Source organism: Anguilla rostrata, chromosome 7 (assembly GCF_018555375.3).
Source record: "Anguilla rostrata isolate EN2019 chromosome 7, ASM1855537v3, whole genome shotgun sequence".
Classification (NCBI taxonomy): Eukaryota; Metazoa; Chordata; class Actinopteri; order Anguilliformes; family Anguillidae; genus Anguilla; species Anguilla rostrata.
In genome coordinates, this window is record NC_057939.1 from 9200297 (window position 1) to 9222587 (window position 22291).

At 41.1% G+C, this 22291-nt stretch overlaps 1 protein-coding gene across 5 annotated transcripts; it reads left to right on the top strand.

The window, feature by feature from the left end:
- Nucleotides 1–489: 489 nt before the first annotated feature.
- Nucleotides 490–22238, top strand: LOC135258932 (collagen alpha-1(XXIII) chain-like). Of its 5 annotated transcripts, none has more exons than XM_064342652.1 (32): nucleotides 490–617; nucleotides 1191–1235; nucleotides 2052–2117; nucleotides 3969–4013; nucleotides 4112–4162; nucleotides 4340–4390; nucleotides 4632–4679; nucleotides 4861–4914; nucleotides 8163–8237; nucleotides 8668–8721; nucleotides 8944–8979; nucleotides 9098–9793; nucleotides 10052–10087; nucleotides 10672–10698; nucleotides 10839–10898; nucleotides 11710–11835; nucleotides 12162–12233; nucleotides 12382–12417; nucleotides 13280–13339; nucleotides 13734–13778; nucleotides 14012–14047; nucleotides 16059–16094; nucleotides 16426–16482; nucleotides 17010–17081; nucleotides 17259–17330; nucleotides 17462–17497; nucleotides 17802–17882; nucleotides 18053–18106; nucleotides 18308–18361; nucleotides 18935–18997; nucleotides 21138–21200; nucleotides 21806–22238. In XM_064342652.1, exons 1-32 carry the CDS (start codon nucleotides 537–539, stop codon nucleotides 21953–21955), a joined length of 2538 nt encoding a protein of 845 aa, XP_064198722.1. In that variant the 5' UTR covers nucleotides 490–536; the 3' UTR covers nucleotides 21956–22238. The 5 variants fall into 5 exon arrangements, with proteins under 5 accessions (XP_064198722.1, XP_064198721.1, XP_064198720.1 ...); XM_064342651.1 differs by having other exon boundaries at nucleotides 4337–4390; nucleotides 21806–22087; XM_064342650.1 differs by having other exon boundaries at nucleotides 4629–4679; nucleotides 21806–22081.
- Nucleotides 22239–22291: the final 53 nt, after the last annotated feature.

Below are 22291 nucleotides of genomic sequence, written 5' to 3' on the forward strand. Positions count from 1 at the left end.
CTTATATGGCATAACCTTAAAATTCAAGATCCCTTTTAACAGCACCTCATGCTCTTGGTGCATGGCCTAGCTGTTCTCTTTTTTCCTTGGTATCATTTCTCTTTGGCCTCTGAAGAGGTTCACTCAAGCTGTGTGGTGGTTAAAGCATGGTAAGATCAGATGTGTGTATTGCTCAAAAAACAAATCTCATTATGTTTATCAGCCAGCCTGTGTGTCTCAAGTTGGACATGTTAACAAATGTATGTTGTAAATGTGATCTTTACTTGCAGTTACTCCATAATCTACAGTTCACCACGCAGTCTATTATTGTTCTCTGCTCTTTGTTTTACCACTACTTTTGATGGTTGTAGTTTACATAAATCTTCAGCTCTACTTCTGGGTATTAAAATTCAAGATCATTTTTACTGCTCTCTATCTTTGTGTGGCATGTTCTCAAAGCCTGTGTAGCGTGTTCTCAAAGCCTGTGTGGCGTGTTCTCAAAGCGTGTGGCGTTCTCCGGTCTCGTTTAGAAGGGCTCTGGCATACTCGAGGCTGGAATGGAGACTCTCGCACCCATCAAGGAGGATCCCCTGAGGAAGAAGTCTGGCGAGAAGAAGAAGGGCAAGGACCGGGGGAAGGTAAACCTTCTCCTGATTATTCTTTATGCTGTCGACAGTCATGTGACCGGACCTCACTCTCTGATATCGCCAAAGACTGCTAACTGTGAAATTGTGGGATGAACAGAACACCAGCTATCTGGCCACTCATATCCCAGCATGCTGTGCATTTGTGCATAACTGGATTTTTCTACTGCATTCACTGATATAATGCAAATACTTTTCATACGTGAAAAGATTTGAGGCAGATATTTCTGTATTGTCATTAATGATCTTTGATGGAGGTGTTGATACTGCATTTTGCTATGTTTCCCATTGAACATTGTCAGCAGACATAGAGACAATACAAATGTATAGCAGTAAATGGTGGAACGAATATGAAGTGCACACAGTCAAATGTAATTTAAATATATGGAAGCTTGCTTAAATGCATATGTATATGATTCTCCTGAAATTGTACTGGTGTGCTCCTCATTGCACTGTTGTAACCTTATAGCCTCAGCCTTGAAAGTGACTTTGACTGATTGCTTAAAAGCTTGAGGTTGGTCCTAACTGTTTATTATGCACACTGTTTACTGTGACATTCCTGACCAGGGCAAGGGAAACAGAGGAAGAAATAGGAGACAGAGACAGCGCTCGGTAAAGCCCACCGTTTTAACCATACGCTGTCTAACACTGCTACTGCAACAGTCCAGCCTAAATGTCCTAACAGAGTGCTGCTGCCATAACCTGTGTGTGCGTGTGGAAGGCTATTGCTTGCTGTGCATATTAACATGTAAGTTAAAAGTCTGTGAGACGTATTGGCCTTATTTGTATAGTTGATATGTATCTAATTTCAGTGCAAAATTTTTTGGAGACCTAAACCCAGACCTAAAAAGCTAAAGAGATACTGTAGCTGTTCCCTGGGGACATGGAAGCAGGAAAATTCCCTTCACAACATACATGCAATGTTTTTACAATGTTAGAGCCATGTTTTTTTGTATTTTTTTGTATTTTTTTGATGCTTTGGCAATATTTTACATTTGAATTCTGGGAAAAATTCATTCTGAATTCTGTGGAAAAAAAAGAGAAAAAACAAATAGCAACGGATGAAAAGTTACTATTCAAATGAGTTAAGGATTGCTAAAATTGGTAAAAGTGACTGGCTTATACTTAACCCCTTTAAATATAATGAATATTGAATAACTAATAGGTAGTCTAAAATATGCTGTATTATGCTGTATGTGGTGAACTAATTGCATAGTTTGAAAGTAATTAATCTTAAATATAACTATATGTGCATAACTAATTACTCAGTCTAAACTACTGCTAAAAGCATCATTATTGTGACATACTGTGTTTCACATGTGGGATGAGTGCGTGGATGTTTGAGCTGATGTTTAATGCTGATAAATGCATTCTTGTACTGTATGTATTTAAATATAACAGCGATTTTCTGTTTCTTCTGTTTCAAAGGGAGAGGAGGAGACACAAGAGGAGGAGCCATTTTATGATGGTGAAGAAGATGTTTATGAATATGAGGTAAGCAATGGATGAACTTAGTTCTTCATCTGCGTGTCAGCTGCCCTTGCCCAAATTTCAACACTCCTTGTCTCTGTCATGGTACAATCCCAGGGTTGATGTGACTGCTTAAGACATTTGTTTGGCCATTTCTATCTCAGCATCTGTATAGCTTTTTACATCACATTATGGACAGTGTGCTAAGCTACAATATAGCATCCAGGTTTATGAGTTAAGTTAGTCATGAGAAAATTATGTTTGTGTGGATGTTGTGGTTGATTTCGAAGACTATGTTGACAGCATTGCTGTGTTAACAACTTAGATCTCCTTTCTTGGCCTTTTCTGCATTGTGCTCAACTTATTCCAATTAATAAGAAATACCGGCATATGGAAGCAAAGCTTATTACTTGGTCCAACTTTGACAAATGTTTCCAGGCTGATCTGTTTAGCGAGTTTAGCTGCAAATTTGTTGACGTTTATGAGAGTAATTAATAATGTGATAAACATGTGCAAGGCCATTCATGGCAAGATGCTTAATTATGAGTTAATTATACGTCAGCTTTATGCGGCACAAATTGTACGGTGCAAACTTGTTGTAATGCTGCCGTTGGGAGGTATAATTAGGCTGTGTTACTTTGTTAGACTTCTCTGTTTTATAAGGGCTTATGATAACAAAGTGGGAAACCCAAGCATTCAGTGCTGTCTTGTGGCATTGCTTGTAAGGAGACCCTGTTGAAGAATAAGAGAGTGATTAGCTGTCTTGTAATACCTCAACATCAGAGTGATTTTTTTTCTAACTGGAAGCAATGCCCGTTTCGTTCCTGAAGTGTAGCTAGAGAGAATGCAATCACATCAGAGCGCACTGTTTCAGTAAAAGACCTCTTTTTGTTGAAAAAACTAAACTTCAAAATATTTCATTTTTACATACTGCAACTTGATAAAAAGATTTTAAAGTGCAGGGTGAGACCCAGCTCTTTTTTTTTTCGCTTGCAACTCTGGTGCTGCACTTTAGGTTCGTGTGTGAGGATATCTTAATTGCTTCCCGATTCATAGCAAGCAAAAATAAATGACCTAACAAGGGTTGCTCGCCGAACCCTTTGGGATCACTCCCACAGCAGGAGATGGGACATGCATGACCCAGTGGCTCTACACATCACTGATTACCATTACGCCCACTTCCTGGCAAAAATTAATTAACTTCGTGAAAAATAATGAAAATTATTTTCAGCAACAATTGCTCAGATGCCAATGCCCCCATCTTAGTCGATAAAGCGATTAATTACAAAAATGTAAGGACAGCTTTATACAGTGTGTGTTTATTTCTTCACAGAATCTTCACTGAATGCCTTTTTGAATCATTTACCCTGTCACTGAATTGAAAAGTATTACAGTATTGGTGTAGACCGGCAGTGCGCAACAGGAGCAAATTTGTTTTGGGGTTTATTCCAGCTTCTGCTCTAAGTCATTCAATTAGCACATACACATGCTGGGTGAATTCCAAACTGAAAACCATCTCCACTCCCAGGAAAATTAAGTTAGTCCTTTGGTGTTTATTGTATGGGAGTCCATCCTGAAATAGTGCTGATAAAGAAAACTGAAATTCATATGAATTAAAGGAAAGATATTTCTTATTTTTCTATGTTTTACTCTTCATTTCAAAATCAATGAAAATTCAACAGTTGCTTCCATTCATAATCAAGATAGAAAGCTAGAAGTACCATTTTTTTTCTCTGCACGGTTGTGTCAGAGTTACCGGTGCAAAGAATTTATGACTGAAAATATTTAAAAGCCATTGCTTGCAATGTCAGCTGCAAGAAGTACTGATTTCATTGTCAAAGGAAACCTGTTCATATTTTGAATCTTTTTAACCAGGATGAATTTCCATCGGAGGTTCCATTCATGACACAAGTAGACAAGGTTAGAGTCCAAAGAGTTTAATAGCTTGTCACCTGCATTCATTCCTGTACAAAAACTGTACTGATATTAAATTATATATTTTTTCTTTTTCTATGCAGGTCAAATTGTCGACAATTAATCCTCTACATTTAGAGGGAGAAATTGAAAAGGTAAGGATCCATTATATTTATTCTTACCTTTTTATACTCACCTGGGCTTAATGAACGTTTTTTACTACATTGGTATGCCTGAACTGTTTTAGTGATATCAAAAATCAATTGAGAGGCTTGTGTATCATTATTATTAAAAGTAATCCACGTTTGAATTAATTTATGCATTTTAAGCAGATGGATTTGGCAACATCCAGTCCTGTCCATTTTAAAGAAGAAGCAGGAGAGGTAGGAACTGAACTGTATTGAAGAATACATTCCTGCATTAGTGAATGATCTACCTGAGGTGTGCCTGTACAGAATATAATCTGCTTCAGGAACATGCAGGTGTCTGCTTACCTACAGAGGTCTGTTGATCGTAACATTAGTCTGACAAATTGTCATTTGTTTTGTTTTGGGAGGTTCAACAGTCCAATAGTAAGAGCACAAAAAGACTTACCAATGCTTTATGAATATTTGTACAAAGCAGGGAGAATTCCCAACAGCTGATCACCACTTACAGGGAGAAACAGAAGAGGTAAATTTTGTATATAATTGTGCTGTGTGTGTGTCTCTGTGCTATACTGCTGAATCAGTGGACCCCGTAATCCAAGCTTGCATTCATCATGGCCATAAGCACACCCAAAACAGGGCTCTGCAGGTCTGGGAAATGAAGTTTCACTTTTTTTCCTTCTTTTCTTTTTTTTTTTTTTTAAAAGGAGGGTGAATTCCAAACAGCGAGTACCCTCTATTCACAGGAGGGTGTAGAGGAGGTAGGAGTGACACTTTATTTGGCCTGTTCTGCTACCCTCTCCTCTAGCTTGTGGGTCATCTCTGGTTGGGGTGGATGGGTGCGTACTATCAACTGGCCGTACTAATCACTCTGCTAGTTCCCGCATGATGTTTGGGGGGGGGGGGGGGTCTGTTTGAATGTCTGATGGGCAGGGGGATGTGTGAGCTGTCTGCGAAAGTGAAGTGCTTTGATGATCAGCAGTGCTTTGGTAGAACCCCTTTAAATCTGATCCTGATGATGATTGTAAAAAATTATTTTGGTGTTCTTTGAATTTCATCTGCAAAAATTTTAAATTTATTTCTGCCAAAAAGTCTTGATAATCAAAGCACCTAGTCAACTTTGAATTGTCCCTGTCCTCTATGATTTTTTTTCCTTTTCTAATCTCTTGAAAATTTCACCAGTGTAAATGGGGACCAAATTTTTCCAGTTACTAATTTGACTTTTCAGTGCTGAACTTCTAAACCACCAAAAAGGTAATCTTAAAAAAAAAGTAGTTTAATAAATTAAACATTAACCAAAAATGGATGACCGCGACATGAAATCCTTTTTTGACAATATTTCACTCATGATAGCGTGATATTAGCGAACGTCCCAGCATGTACAGTTACAGCGCATGGCCACACTGGCTTTAACAGTCAATTGTGCATACCGGAATGAACTAAGCTTTAAAGGAATCTCAAAGCAAGTGATGTGATGCAAAAGTAAAACTGTGATGACGATAAGACAGAGAGAAATGTGACTAAATGAAATCTCTTTTTTAATTTTTAACACAGGGACTGTCCTTAACCCAGCCAGATTGAAACTGTAGGAAAGTGAGCGTAAAAGCTTCCTGAGAACTGTCTCTAAATACTGTGAAGTTTGCTAATACTGGTGGGGGAGCAGACTGTCCGTTCCATCCGGACCAGTATTACACGGGGAGGGACTCCTTTTCGTCGCACCCTGATGATGTCACACACTCAAGACTCTTCCTCTGTGCCTCGGAAAGAGAAATGTTTGAAACAAAAACGAGAGATTGAATCCAGAACCAGTCAAAGCATTTTCAGATAATGTTCTGTGCACATATGAACAATGAGAGTAGCAATCCGCTGATTATGAAACGAATAACAGTAAATACCAATCCCAAACATTGGGATAACTATTTGAAAATTAATTTATCAAAATAAATTTAACTTATTTTGAAGTCCAATGTGTCATTAGCTACCATTATCATTAAATAGATGAACTTCAAAATAATCATCTTTCTTTGCTGTCATCTCCAAACAATCTAGTGTTGGACTGATGGATGAACAGTAATTTTTTAGTCTACCATTCTTATGTGATTAGTAATATTTTTATCAGTAATTGAGCCTTAATGAACTGGACATTTACCTTATTTATTAAAATTTGGTGGAAAATATATTGTTTATTGTTTACTGTCTGTATTGAAATGTTTTTTTCCATCTTAAATAAATTGTCTCTAAAATGTTTATAAACACATATCATTCAAACATGTATTACTGTATTAATATTTTATACCTGTTTTCACTGGTGAAATTGCATAAATTTCTTTGTATTTAACCTCTCTGCGCATGAAAATGAGTAAATATGATCTTGTTTCTTACACATGTCTAAGTGTCTTTTTTCATTTTGTCAATGAATGCTGGAGATTGGAAGGATTATATGAGCCGCTGACATTGGTAATATTTTACACCACCTGTAATATCAATTTTATTTCCCCTAATGAAAAATGAAAATAAAAAACAAATAATGGTTGCTATGATGAATGAAATACCATCTAAAAAATAGTACTTTAGCAAGTCACTTGAACTGTAAACTCTTACAGGTTTACTGGAAATGCTTAATTATGAGTCTTTATTGTGCCTTCTGGCTATATGAATGAAAGAAAAAAATGGCATAAAATAGCAAATCCATCTCTGAAATAGCCAAGAGAAACAGTACACTATGCGATTGTCAGAGTGGGAGTAGTTGAGAGTGGGAGTAGTTGAGCCTCAGACTCCAGCTTTCACACTGGGACCACCTGCACAGCTCGAGGTCCAAGAACTTTTGGTTTTCCACCCATCCTTTACCTGAGAGACAGGTGTGAATAAAGACTGGCCAGTCAGTAGCACTAGTTGTTCAGTTAATTACCTTGGGAAGAAGAAAAACCAGGGCCAGATTTGGATTCAAGGTCCAGATTTAAGTATTTTTGGCTTGACTAATGCTACCAGAGGTGGAAAATCCAGATTCAGAAAAAAAAAAGTCCTCCTCAGTATTTTGTTCCATACTCACCTGGATTCGGTAATCAGCACGATTCTTCAGCCAGGAGGTAGAACTAATTATTGAGATCAGCTGGCCGAGTTCATGAGTAGATGACAGAAACACATGACAGGGCTTTTACTTTCTGATCTCTGGGCTTTCCACCTCTGCAGGTATTTCCTCCAACCATGCACTACACCACCAGATTTCACTAATTGCTTTACCTCCTTGGTTCAGAAAGTAAGCTTATCATTGAAGCTCGTCAGTGGGTACTGCATGGTTGGAGCAGATACCTGAAGACACTGCAGCCCATAGGACCTGGTGTTGACTAGCCCTGACTTGGACAGTGAACATCCTCATTAACATTAACATTAACAATCTCAATGGGACCAACGGGCACCACTGTACACATTTAATCATTATTTTTTTATTTCACTGCCTAATCTATTTGATTCTGAGTCGAAAGGAGCAAGATAAAAAAAAATACAAAAAGTTTTTTGTTTCTCATTATTTGGAACTGGATCACCCATTTCAGGGGCAGAGTGAGATTTAAGGGCCCAGAACCAGGACTTCAGTTTTAATTATTTAAATGCTGAAGTTTTGCAACATACAATATTAATATCATAGAGACAATTAGGAAGGATAGCCATTTTATTTTGGTCACCAGGTGTAGACCTAACACCTGGTGACCAGGTGTTAGGTCTACACCTGTAGGCTTTTTGACAAAATTTGACCAGGACTAAGGGGTTCATCTCCTTACAAGGGTCACAGGGTCATTATTGACCACAGTCTGAGCCCTGGTTTAATACCACATACAGCATCTCCTGTAGCACATTGTCTCATCACTCTGAAGGGGCGTTGGGTTTTTATTGTAATGAAGAGTGGTCCACCAATACTTCCTGCAGCAACTTAGTTTTCCTAGGAGGACTTTAATTTAAATACTAACCATGGCGATGGATTGGATTGACCCTTGACCTCTCTGGAATTGAGCAGGGAAGTAAGGCCAACACTGGACCAAAAGTGAAACATGTTCGAAGAAGGAGGAGCGCCCCCTGGCCTGAGGACATGGTAAGTGCAGATCCTGTGTATTATTCATTCTGTGGGAGTATACAGTAATGATGACTGCTTGGTTATTCCACCTGTTTAAGAATCAAACATTCATACTACGAATCAACCAGCCTGACAAATCTATCCTCTGTTAAAAAGCTATTTCCTTGGGGAACATTCAGAAAGTTGTGAAAGGATTTGTCTGAGAACCAATCCATTTTATTATGGTGTACGTGTATAAATGTTGGTTGCTTCTTCTTGGCCAACATACAGTATCTAAATAGAGAGATCAAGAAAACAATTTGATCAAAAAGCAGGAGATATTTATAAATGGCATACACAGAGAGCTTCCAGGGCTGCTTTTGAGAATCTGCTTTAGATTACACCACGCCAAAAGAGTTTTATCTGTTGAATTGGGACACCCTCCATGACACCTCCCGGTCTATTGCAGGCCTACATGCCGGGGGCACGTGGAGGAAGAAATCGCTACCAGAGGAGACAACAAGTAAACACACATCTTTACCGTCGTATGCCTTCCACTGTGTTAAGTGACTCCCTCTCGCAAGTCACTTAAAATGAATTTGTAGGAAAGAAATTGTGGTGTAGAGGTGGAGGGATTTTGAAAATATTTTGATAAAGCATGACAACATCTTTTTTTAAAATTATGAAACTACATACATAGGTTGGGTGACCCACTCTTGTGATCAAATTCTGTTTTACTTTTAAGTCCCGGTCTGGAGCAGGAGGACGGAGAGAGCTGAATGTAAGTCAGTTCACTCTGATTATCTTGACATTTTGACAAGTGATTAAACACATTTACCCATCTGAAAGCATACCCTACTGGTGCGATAATATTAATCTTGTTTGCCTGGTCCTGGAAGAAGAAGAAGCAGCCGGATCCGGAACCTGAGCATCAACTGCCTGAACATCAGACACCGACTGAGATGGAATCTGAGACCAAGGGAGAAACTGAGACTGAGATAGAAGGAGTGACAGAGGAAGAAACTGAGACTGAGATAAAGGGAGAGATAGAGGGAGAAACTGAGACTGAGAGAGACAAAGAGACAGAGGGAGAGACAGAGGGAGAAACTGAGACTGAGATAGAGGAAGAGATAGAGGATGAGACTGAGATAGAGGAAGAGATAGAGGATGAGACTGAGATAGAAGAAGAGACAGAGGGAGAAACTGAGACCGAGGTAGAGTGGGAGACTGAGGGAGAGGGCGAGACTGAAAGAGAGACACCAATAGAGACTGGGCCAGGCCTGGAAACAGATACAGAGGACAGTGAGGATATAGGAGAGGAGGAGACAGAAATAGAGACAGAGGATGAGATCTATACAGATGGAACTGAGATGGAGGGAGAGGGGTCGGAACTGGAAAATGAGAGAGAGGCAGAGCTAGAGATGGAGCGAGAGAGAGACAGGTTAGAGATGGAGAGAGAAGAGGAGCTGGAAATGGAGAGACGGAGAACCGAATGGGAAAGAGAGAGAGAAGAGGAGCTGGAGGAAATGGAGAGGGAAAGAGAGAGAGAGACACACACAGGGGCAGATACAGCAACGCCTTATGACTATTTAAAGGTACGGATGTTATGTCCCTTGCACCATATTTCCATAAACATATGAGCAATGGGCTCACCTATTTATCATTTATTTATATTTATATTTGTGTTTATATTTATATTTATTTATATATTTATATTTATCACGCAGTATATTAGCTTCTATATTCACAGTTCAAATCATGGGTTTGCATCCACCATCTGCAAACAAATGATGTCTAAAAATGTGCTTAGGTGTATGTATTTGGATGCATTCATATGTACCTTTCTCCTAAAGGGTGCTCCCGGTGAAAATGGAATCCCTGGAGAAAAGGTGTGTCTCATGTCATTTTAACTTTAGTCTTCTAATGTTGCATAGTTTGGTATCATTGAAAAAAATATTATTGTCTTCAGCCTTAAGAGCAAATCCGTGTACACATATCAACTTTAATAGTGCTTTTATTTACTGAAGAATCAAACAAACTGTGAGTCGTGGGGGTTTGGGAGCCACGCAGAACCTTTCGGTATCACCCGCTGTCATCCTCGCCCCACTCTTCCCCTCTCGGGCTGTGCTGCCCCCCCCCCCCCCCCCTTAACATCACACATTCCCACTCGGAATGTTGGGAAATTGCTTCTGCCACTCAACAAAATGGACGTCATGAGATTCTCCATGGCTTGGCCCCGTCTGCCTTTGAAGTCCGCCGCGTTCTATTTTTAGCCCTCTGTGACGGATGAGCTTAATGTGGATATTAATTATCCTTTCATTTTTTTCGTTGGTGCCAAAGATATCTTCGCAAACTGATTTGACTTTTTTCCCCCCATCACTCCTCTTACTTTGTGCCTGTCGAAAATTTGCACGAGCAACATAGTATTCAATGGCAGTAATTGAAAAAATGTTTTTTTTTGTTTTTAATAAAGGGAGAAATTGGAGAAAAAGGACAAAAGGTATTTTCATTTGCTATTTTCACATTCTTTTCTGAATTCTTATCAATTTCACAAGTGTCTTTAGTATGAAAAACAACATAACCAATGGTGGTTGGAACAAGAATTGCATTTGCGTGTTACCAAGGAGATTGCATTTCTAGGGAGAGCCTGGGATTGGCCATCGAGGTCCAGTTGGACAGGCAGGCCCCCCAGGACAAAAGGTAAACGTCTTTGTCACAAAATGGGACTTAAAACCATAACCAACAACTTCATCTCCAAAATATAGACTAAGAAGTATACAGCCACATGCTACTCAGTATAGCCAATTACAGGGCTAACTAACATTATACTCAATTATCAAGACCGAAACAAGATTTTGACTCCATACTTATACGCTGTATGCTTAGCAATCACAAACTAAGATCATTTTTAAAAAACTGGATAACCAAACATTTTATTCGCAAAAGCGTTCTACATGCTATAGCATGCCAACTGCAAGCAATGAACCACCACAGCAGAATTCTCCTCCCTGATCACTTTTCAACACCAAGGTAAATTAGCCTGACTGACATGACCTGTCCATAACCCAGTGTGGTCTGCGGGTCTGGGGAGAAGAAAATAAACACCCTTGAAGGCAGAGAGACTGATTTCATATCCTCATCTTCAGAATTCTGAGTAAATAAAAATGTTTGCTCAGCCCAAGTCCACACTTCGCACCGTGCAAAGAACAGATTTAATGGCTAGAGGGGAGCTGAAGCTGGCCTCTGCCGTCTTGCCCTTCAAATACCGATTTTTGTTCGCTGCCCATAACCTTTTCGGACTGTTAGCTAACATTAGCAAAAGTTCATGTTGAAGTTTGATTATGTTTGCTAATGTGAACCAATGTTAGCCAACGTCCGTCTTGCTGAAAGCACGTCTGGCATATGGCATGAGAGGAGAATGTTAATGCTGACATCTCTGAGGCTTGTGCCTGTTTGTCTCCGTCTGTCCGTCTGTCTTTTGGTCTGGTTGTCTGGCTGTGTGAATGGACAGGGGGAGCCTGGAGAGCCAGGACCGCCAGGTGCCCAGGGCGTCCAGGGTATCCGTGGCAACCCGGGGATCTCAGGCTTCCAGGGTCAGAGGGGCTTGCCTGGTGACCCAGGGGAACCTGGAACAGTAGTGAGTGAGACCAACTGTGCATATTCAGAAAGGGTCCAGTTACCATAGCGATTCATCCAACACAATCACGTTCAGCTTTTATTTATGCGACTACTGAAAAAAAATGTCACACTCCCGATTTGTACTTCTTAAAGTCTGACCCATGAGGGTTCCCATCTTAGTTTGGTTGCATAGGACAGCAGCTCCAGGGCATGCCAGAGTAGAACTGCAGTGAAATTAGTGCATACATTGTAGGCATGATTAGTAAAAGAAGAATCAAAGTGATGCCGTACAGTATGACTCACTCTACCTCTCTCTCACTCCCTTGCGTGCTCCCTTGTCTCCAGGGCGATCGGGGGAGGAGGGGAAAGAACGGATCACCGGGACCTCCAGGTGCACGTGGTGCTCTAGGAAAACAGGTATAGCTAATACACCTGAGAATTCAGCTGAAACTTCACCATTATCCTCATTGTTTGTGTGTGTGTGTGTGTGTGTCTTTGTCTTTGTGCATGCATGTGAGTGGCTTTTTTTCATCTGCTTTACTTCTGTGGTTGTTCTTTTCTGTAGGGCCTGCCTGGACCACGTGGCGCAAAAGGTGATAAGGTAAGATTTGAATGTGATAATCCCTGGACAGTGCACGGTAAGTCCTTAAGTCGGGACGGAGTGTGGCACAGTGGGTAAGGAACTGCGCTTGTAACCGAAAGGTCGCAGGTTCGAATCCTGGGTAAGGACACTGCCGTTGTACCCTTGAGCAAGGTACTTAACCTGCATTGCTTCAGTATATATCCAGCTGTATAAATGGATACAATGTAAAGTGCTAAGTAAAAAGTTGTGTAAGTCGCTCTGGATAAGAGCGTCTGCTAAATGCCTGTAATGTAATGTAATGTAATGTCTTTCATTGCGTTTCATTGTGGTAGTTAGCGGATGCTCTTTATAAATCCAGAATGACTCCCCTTTTCTTTTCACATATAATCCATTTATACAGCTGGGTATTTTTGCACTTTCCTCCCATTTTCTCCCCAGTTTGGAATGCCCGGTCTTATGTAACGGATCGGAAGCTGCAATCTCCGCAGCCGATGTGGGAGAGTTTAGACAAGCACGCGCTCTCCCCTGAAGCATGTTTTATTGCCAACAAGCTAAGCTCGCACAAAACTCTGTCAGGGGAAAAAAACAGCTTTAACAAGCAAAACCGCAGGTGTCTGATCGTTCAAGAGTGATGAGATACTGATCCATTACTGAACCTCCCAAACCCTCCCTATGCGTTACCAGCCACACTCACTTCCTGTTAGGGCTAGACAGCTGACTCATTCCTGCTCTAGAACAGTACCCTAACTAACAACCTTTGAACAACAAGCCCAGTTTTATAACCATTGTGCTACACTGCCACCCAAAAAGTTCACATACCATTTTATGCAGCAGCTATGAGCATTACTTGCCCTAATTTCTGCCTTCGTCTCATCACCAGGGAGACAGTATCCCAGGGGAACCAGGAGACAGAGGTGTGGCTGGGCTCCCAGGTCGAAGGGTAAGATGTCAGCGGGGATGTTGCTGGAATTGTGGTCATGGGATTGTGTAAGAATATAGTGTGGAATATGTGCCAAACAATGCCCATAAGACTACTCTTTAGTTTTAACAAAGACGTGCAAACACCACTTTTAAGTCACTTAAAAGGATGTTGAGCTGCGACTGTTTTTTTGATTGAACTGGCTGCTTTCACGCAAGGTCGATTCGTCTTCAGTTGGGACAGGGATGGGATTTTAGTTGGGATTTTATTTTCATTTTTAAGTTTCTGTTGCCGGACATGAAAAGAATCGGTGTCTCAAGGAAGTTTTGTACAGTACTTGTTGTCCCTCATTGAAATTCTGATGGATTTGAGTTGTTTAAACTTTTTATTTATTTATTTTTTTCCCCAAAAACAGGGTGAAAAGGGAGTTTTTGGCGCAAAGGGACCTAACGGGCAGACAGTGAGTCAGAGTTACATCACATTTAATATTCTGTTCATATCATAACAGGAAGTAGCATCCCTCTCATGTCCAAAAGGAAATGAGTATGCTGATGCATAGATGCGTCTAAATTGTTGATGCTAGGTGCTTGGTCCAGAGCGCAGTAGAATGCAGTATGCAGGGATGCCGTGCACTGTAGCTAGCACATGCGTCGTGTTGTTATTCTGTTGTTTTCTCTCCTCATTTTCATCCAGGGTCCCAAAGGGTTCCCCGGATTTAAAGGAGTGAAGGTGAGACCGACCTCCTCTGCGCTTTCTGGGTCCTTTCATTAGAGGAGGGAAGATAGTTTTTAAAAAAATAAATAAATAAAAAATACCGACCGACTCGCACATCTCAGCACAGCTGCCGCACTGCGCGCGGTTTTAAATATTAATGTCCGCTCCGGGCCGCTCGGCGCGTCCGTGGAGTTTCAAGCCTTCTCTCCTCTTTGATGGGGGGATCTGGAGCCTCTGACGTGTGGTTCCTGAAGCTTCTCTCCTTTCCTTAGAACTGCCTTTGTGTCTCCTGCCCTCTTCATTCGAACTTCTTTCATGAGCCACTCTCTTTCAACCTCTTCCAGCATTGTCAGGCTCATACCGCTGTGGGTCACTGCATTAAGGAGGAGGGATGGGGTGCTTTGAGTAGGATAGTATCCTGTAATGTCACTTCTGATCATGGAGTGAGTAACTTGGGGACACTTGAGTAGATCGCTTGAGTTTTATCAATATGCTGGAATGTGACCAACGACTAAAAGGTCCAACAGACAGCGGCGATTCCTTCCATAGGAAGGACACGTTTACCCATATAAAATTTTATACAGCAGGACCTCAGAGATTCAAACCTCGGGGTTACTGACTCACCGGCTAAGCAAACAGCTTGGCAATTACACCTTTGTCAAGGTGGTTCTCATTACATAATGCTAAATTCTCCTTTAATTATCACTGATGTGAAAAAGTGAGCTTAAATCGAGGCCAATCACAATGCATTCCACTGGCTAAAAAACGGATATGCAGCCGTTCCTCTCTAACTGCGTTTTGGGGCCATATAAAAAAGTTTCAGATGGACCCAGCATAATGAATCAAATGGAATTATATATTTTTTGTGTTTCAGTGCATTTCTGAACACACTGACAGATGCATTTACCCCTTTTCAGTGCAAGAAGTAGTTTAAGCTGAGCTGGTTGTGTCAGAAGCCCAAGAAGTTTTCTGCAGACCACTACTCCCACAGGGCGAGAATCATTCTTTACTGGTGTTTTACTTGCAGTTTCCTCTTCTAGTTCTCTCTTTAATCAATAACTTTCAGTTTCTCTGAAATCGAAACACATAGACTGTACTCTCCCTGGCATTAATTTACAGTGTGTAGTCTAATGATTTCATTTTTGAGGATGCAAGACAGGCAGCAATTTTTGCCTGCTGTTGTCAGTTATAGACCGGTTATTATTATGCTATATCTTTTGGTAATCCAATAAGGCTTGTATATTATTATATTATTTATTTTATATTGGTTGAAGTCCTACTGTATGTTGTACTTAATTCTTAATGTAGTATGAATTCAGTGGTATGTATTTTTTAAAACAGACACAAAGGCTGTTGGTTACATGTGAAAGAAGCAATATTTCTTTATTTTTATTTATAATATTATCATGAATTTTTCGGCATAGTGGTAACCAATCTTTAACTGCAGATAACAGTGGTAAAATTGAATACATATTTATGTCTGAAACACGATTCTTATTGATGGACAACATTGCAGGACATTTTGTGTGAACCATAGTATATACCGGCACTTTCTGGATCTTCTATTCGCCCATGAACATATATGCCTCCAGCATGCTTTGTTGACCAAATTTCTGAGGAAAATGAAACAGTGGAGAAATATGTATACATATTTATGGCAAACACAGCATTCATCAATAATGAATGGACAACCTTGCAATGGACAGATTTTTTGCTGTGAGCGTATCATATGTATAACCGAGCACTTTCCCTTGGAAATGCTTTCCGTTTTTTCCCCCAAGAAAACCATTGATTTTGCGTTCCAGGATGGCCTTTGCTTTGACCTATGATATCTCTGACTGATGTCACATGAGCAGAAAACATCACTCCTCAGCTTAACGTCAGCTCAGATTTTACACCGACGGAGTGACGTTACTAGCCACTGAAGCTGTTTGCGTCCACGCGCACGGCAGTTAAGAGCCAGTCGCATGACAGACGCGATGCGTTGTTGAATCCCTGCCTTTAAAAAATCTCTCTCTCTTTACAGGGTGACAAGGGCGTGCCTGGAAACAGAGGAGAAAGGGTAAAAGGCCCCTCAAATCAAAGCAGAAAGTGTGTGCATCTGTTCAGATGAGTTTGGTGTAGTGCAGTGGAGTAACCAACCCTGTCCTTGGAGATCTACCATCCTGTAGGTTTTCATTCCGAGCCTAACAATGCACACCTAATTCAACAGCTCGAGATCAGCCTGAGCTGCTAATTCCTCATTCAACAGCTAGAGATCTGCTTGAGCTGCTGATCAGCAGAGTCAGGTGTGCCACATTAGGGTTGGAATGAAAACCTGCTGGACGGCAGATCTCCAGCTTCTCCGGTGGTTGGTTGCCGCTGGTTCAGTGCTGTCCTTGTTCTCTCACCAGGGAAGTCCTCTCTCTGTCCCAGGGCCCCATGGATACAAAGGCAACAAAGGCGAAACGGTGAGCAACCACAGCTCATTTCCGCCGCCACGGGTCAGACGGAACGTGACCATTCTCTTTGCCTATTAAGAAGCTTTTATATCTCCTAATAAAGCAGCCGCGAGAGGAAGAAGTGTTCTCTTAATCACCTCACAAGTCATTCTTTTTTCATGAAGAACGTGTTCATAGTAAGAAGCCTTGTGTGTTTTTAGTAAGAAGCAATGATTTTGTCGTTGTTGCTTCTGTCAGTGGGCCTGTTTTTTTTTTTTGTTTTTTTTGCAGTGTATGTTCTTGATGTTGAGAGGGTATTTATTTCAGTGTATTTTGACATTACCTTTTTTAAATGCTGTTGTGTTGGCATTGGATGAGAAAGCGTTACAGATGGTGCGTGTCTTATCACAATGAAATTGAGTGCTGCTGTTGCAGCTGTGAGTAGGTGTTGCTGTGTGTGTTTGTTGATAGTCTGCGTCTCCCTGAGCTGGGAATGTGGAGTTGTTTGTGTTGTGCGTCTCTTAGGGTGTGTGTTTTGGGTCTTGTGTCTTCCTCAGGGTGACAAAGGCCCTCCTGGCTTTGATGGAGATAAAGGAGAGAAGGGTGAGGACGGTCCCACAGGTGTGAAGGTAATCCTCCCTTTTCTATTAGATTCTGTCTCTGTTTGGTCCTGGTACATAAAATAACCACAAAGCTGTTATTTGTTACTGTTACTCAAATGAGAAGCAGACATTTCTGAAGAGAGAGTTCCTTATTTATGCCTGAAGTAACGTCAGACATGATTCTGCATTTTTGTCCTCTCAAAGGGACTCAAAGGGGAACCTGGTACCAAAGGTGCCGTGGGACCGTTTGGAGCCCGTGGGCCAGTAGGACAGAAGGTGAGAAGGAAAAAAGGACGGACTTGAAAACGGAAAGAAAAAATAGAAGACTAGAGCGTTGGCTAAAGCCAGGTGTGATCCTGGTGGACACTCTCCCTGTGTGACACTGGGTTTATTGTATGTGATTATAGGGGGACCCTGGAGAGCCCGGTGCCAATGGAGAAGTGGTAGGTTATAGAGCCACTGCAGTTAATATAGTCTTGAAAATTTCTTATGCCATAAGGTGCACCAGAGTTATTCTGTAGGTACATGCCTGAAACGTGTTATTTGTAACTTGAAAGACTCCATTTAAAAAACATCAGCACCCAAATACATCTGAAAAATTGCTTGTTGACAGGTGAAATAGTATTGTAACAAATCTTTGGTTTCTAATCAAGGTAAACACACATTTATCTTGTAAATTCAAGTCAACGAGGCAAAATGTTCAGTTCTGATTCCAGTCCTGAGCGTCCTGATTGGCCTGTCTCACAGGGTCGTCATGGTAATGACGGATGGCATGGGGCCAAGGGTTCTAAAGGAGACCGGGGCCTGCAGGGTCAGAAGGGAGATCAGGTGAGTAATGGCTGGCTCTTACATTATCAGAGGCAGAGAAAATAGGGCAAATGGTCAACTGTTTTCTAATTTTATCCTTGTTTCTATTGCATGTCATAGTCCTATAGAACAAACTTCTGATCAGCCTGATTTTTTTTTAACATCCTGGCCTTCCCCATGTTCCTCTCCAGGGTGACCCAGGAGAGCCAGGTTTGCCAGGAGACACTGGTGAAGTGGGAGAAAAGGTGAGAATAGAACAAATGTTGGTGTGGTCTGGAAAATAAAGTGTATATATAGTCCCAGACAATAGCAGTCAGTTGTTGGTATCTATAGAAAGTTTTCTGATGTTAGGGTAGATTTTGTTAAAATTTATTTTGTATAAGTCTAATTTCATTTAACGTTTTGACCTGTGAGATGATGCCTCGTTCCTGGCTGTATCTCTGCAGGGACTCCGTGGCTTCCCAGGACGTATGGGCACCACAGGCATGGATGGTGAAAAGGTAAATTTTCGGGTCCAATACTCGTCACCAGTAGCCATTGTTATTTCACTCTAATGCAGTGGCATAGCATCCTCTAGTACAGGGGTGGCCAACCCTGGTCCTGGAGAGCCGCAGGGTCTGCTGGCTTTTGTTTTTACTCAGCGCTTAATTGATCAATTAAAGCAGTTGATTACACAGTTAACTCGCCTCACCTGGTTTCTTTTGTCTAAGTGGTTGTTGTATTTAAGGTGAAAACAAAAACCAGCAGACCCTGCGGCTCCCCAGGACCAGGGTTGGCCACCCCTGCTCTAGTACATCTCCCTATTGTTGAATTAATTGGTCCTTAAACTTCTGTCAGTGTAGTCGTCATTGACATCAATCCACTGCAGAATCTTATTGTAATCTCCTTCAATTTGCTGTGGTTGATCACAATCCACTTTCCACTCAAGATTCTAATTCCTCTCTATCCAGCCAGAATAAATCCAACCTAATTTAATCCACATTTCTAATAAATCCCGAAAATAAGATGTCTTAAATGGCGTTGTCATAGAAATGGATGACAGTGTTTCCTCACTGGCTCTCTCACGGACACAGGGGGACACAGGGGCCCCTGGGAATCCTGGGATCCCGGGTCTCAACGGGCTGTCTGGACGGAAGGTGAGTTGCCTCCCCAAAGCACTGCATCACCGTCATCGTACTCAGGAGTAACGTTCGTTCGAAAACATGCCGTTGTTATGAGCATTAGAATCTTTGGCTTTCCCCAATTTTGCCCCTGTCTGATTCTGATTAGGCAAATGTGATTTCAGTGCTAGTTTGTACTTTTGCAGGATTGTTTGTTTGTTTGCTGAACAGGTTACTCTACAGGGTTGGAGTCCTGATCTATGTGGTCACTTCTGGCACTACGATCTTTACTTCACTCTGGTGTGTTTCTTTTGCACCTCTGCACCTTGAACTGATGCACTTGCTGTACGTCGCTCTGGATAAGAGGGTCTGTTAAATGCCTGTAATGTAATGTAATGTAATGCCCCATTCTGGGCAAGGCAGCAAGCAGGCAAACTCCCCAGATGTGGTCGAACTCACCAGATGTGGTCAAACTCACCAGATGTGGTCAAACTCACCAGATGTGATGTCTCCATGCTGTGTTCTTCTGGCCAAGTTGGCATTTACAGGCATACTGAATGTCAATACAAAATGCTTGAGCTGGGTTATTTCTTTCTGATAAATATAGTCCTGTAGCCTTCAATACTTAGATAGATTATCAGCTGAAAAAGTTTTTTCTCTGCATTTTGCTACTTATGGGCCAGCAACAATAAACTGAACCAAAAGGGCATGTTCTTTTCTGGAGTTCTTAAGAAAAAAGGATTATGATTAGTTCACACACCCAGTTCTCTGTGGACAGACAAGCTTCACGTCAAAGCATTGAAAGGCTAACACAAGCACCAGGGATTCATTATTGATTGCAGAATAGGCTTTTTGGCATTTTTCAAACTCCTCGGCAGGAGCTGGATATCAGTTCTTGAGGAGCCCTTCTGGACTAACTCAGCTTCCACACACATCAGAGGTGTCAATCAAACTTCAAAGGCTTTGTCAGATTGTGTGCTGTTAAAAGAAAACCTGTTCTCGGAAGTCAGTCAATTTAGATTTTTCTTCAAAAGATGAGTTTACGCCACAGTTTCAATCGAATGCAGCTTTAATAATGTAATACAATCATCATACAATAAGAATTTGCAGGCTTATTCATTTAGATTTTGTTACTCTTTTTCTCTCAGACTGTTTACATCAGGGCTACTCAAGCTTGTTCCTGGAGATCTACCATCCTGATTCTACTACTTACAGTACTGTTACAGCTCAACAAGATCTCTAGCTGTTGAATGAGGTGTGCTTTGTTAGGGCTGGAGTGAAAAGCTTTCGGACAGTAAATCTCCAGGAACAGGGTTGGGCAGCCCTGGTTTACATCAGAATCAGACCCAGAGATCCATACCTCCTGCTGAATGCCTGCACCCTCCGTCCTAATGCTAGTAGTTCCGTTCCATTATGTATTCATTAATCATATGGTGGCTCTGCTGCTGAGAACGAATCCATATATTGACGCATGCCATTTTTGTGATAACATTTTTCTTCATTCTTGTCATAAATCAGGAGCCTTCATTTTAGCTGCACAAATAATAACAGATTTGTCATCAGCTGTGGACAAATCATTGACAAACCGGGTTATAAATGAACCTGCCATACTCTTTTTATATCCATGTAAATTTTGCTCTTTTCTTTTAGAATAATTACCATACATTTCAAAATATAACTGAATAGAAATAGCACGTAACCTTTGACGGAATTTGTGCAGAATCTCATTGAGAATATCCCATTACCATTTAATTTTATTGAGCCCAGCTGGTACAAGAAACTAATATATTTACCTCAATCACATTTTGGGTAGTAACAGGTTTTTCCCCAAAGGAAATAAACCCCATAATACATTTTTCTTCCAACATATGGCAGCCATCTCAGAAACAATTAAGTATTGTTGTTTACACAAGTCTATATTACCTGTTTTTCTTTCACCAGCTGTATGGATTTTACTGTTACCTGATCAGCAGCGATGACAAAATAATTGCTTTACGGTTCCTCTGCATTCATTGTTGCAGCTTTGCTGTTCAAATGCATTGCCAGTGATGGGTCTGCTGGGCGGGTCGTCTGGTAAAGACACTGCTTCCAATGCCTAGTTGGTGTTTTGGCTTTTTTTTTTTTTGAAAATGTATTGCTAAGTTGAGGTTGTTGTCTCTCACTCTCTGATTATTAGGGGGACAAAGGAGATGGAGGCTTGAATGGTATAGATGGAGCTCCAGGTCAGAAAGGAGAGAAGGTGGGCAGGGTTGCACCTGGATCATAAGGGACACTCATGATCACTTACACCGCACCACAACATACAATTATAATGTGTGTAGGGTCTTACCTTAATTATACCAGAAAGGGTGAAGGTACGGTGTAGGTATGGGAAATGTAGGAACTCCTGCATATTACCCAGGTGATAGTACCAAGTTACTAAAACAACAACAACAACAAAAACAATACCACTTTCACTAAACCAGCTTACCCAATCACAATTCTTCTAACATTTGCATTTAACATACAATTTTCTGTATTTTCATGTCTTTAGTTCTGGTTGTAGGGAAGACAGGAATACAGACATATGGAGTTCATTTTAGGACAGAATAAATATATACAGTTCCACCATAAACTCATCATAATGTTTAGGGAATTGAGCTTTCAATTCTGAGGTTGCAGGTTCAATTCCCAGTCGGGCCAATGCTGTTACACCTTGGAGAAACCTGAATGAATAACCAGCTGTATAGTGAGATTTCATGCAAAAGCTGTTTAAGTCACTCTGGATAAGAGCGTCTGCAAAATTCCTAAAATGTAAATGTAATGTAATTCCCATCATGCTCCAGTGTTCCCTCTCCCCTACAGGGAAATGTTGGATTTGCTGGGTTTCGTGGATTTAAAGGTACTGCTGGGACACCGGGTAAAGACGGAGCGGCAGGACCTCCTGGTCTGGATGGTGCTAAAGGAGACGGAGGACCCAAGGTACGGCTGTGGTCTGCTTCCTGTTCTGTATAAGCACCAGCTACAACCGCAGACTGCAAGTGTATCCAAACATGTTACTGTGCTGAAATACAGGAGTGAAGCAGCACAGTTTATAGAGCTGTCAGAAAACAAAAACTAAGGTAATTGGTTGGAACAAAAACCAGCACACGGACCAACCCTCCAGGACCGGAGTTGCGCAGTCGTATCCCGTACTATGTGCTGTCCTATTTCACAAGGTCTAAGAATCTCGGGGCTTTAAGAAGAACAGTAGCAGCTGCAGGACTGCAGGCCTCCAGATCCCTGACTGGACACCTTTGATTGACAGATTCTTATAAATAAATAAAAACATATCATACTGTATCCATGTCA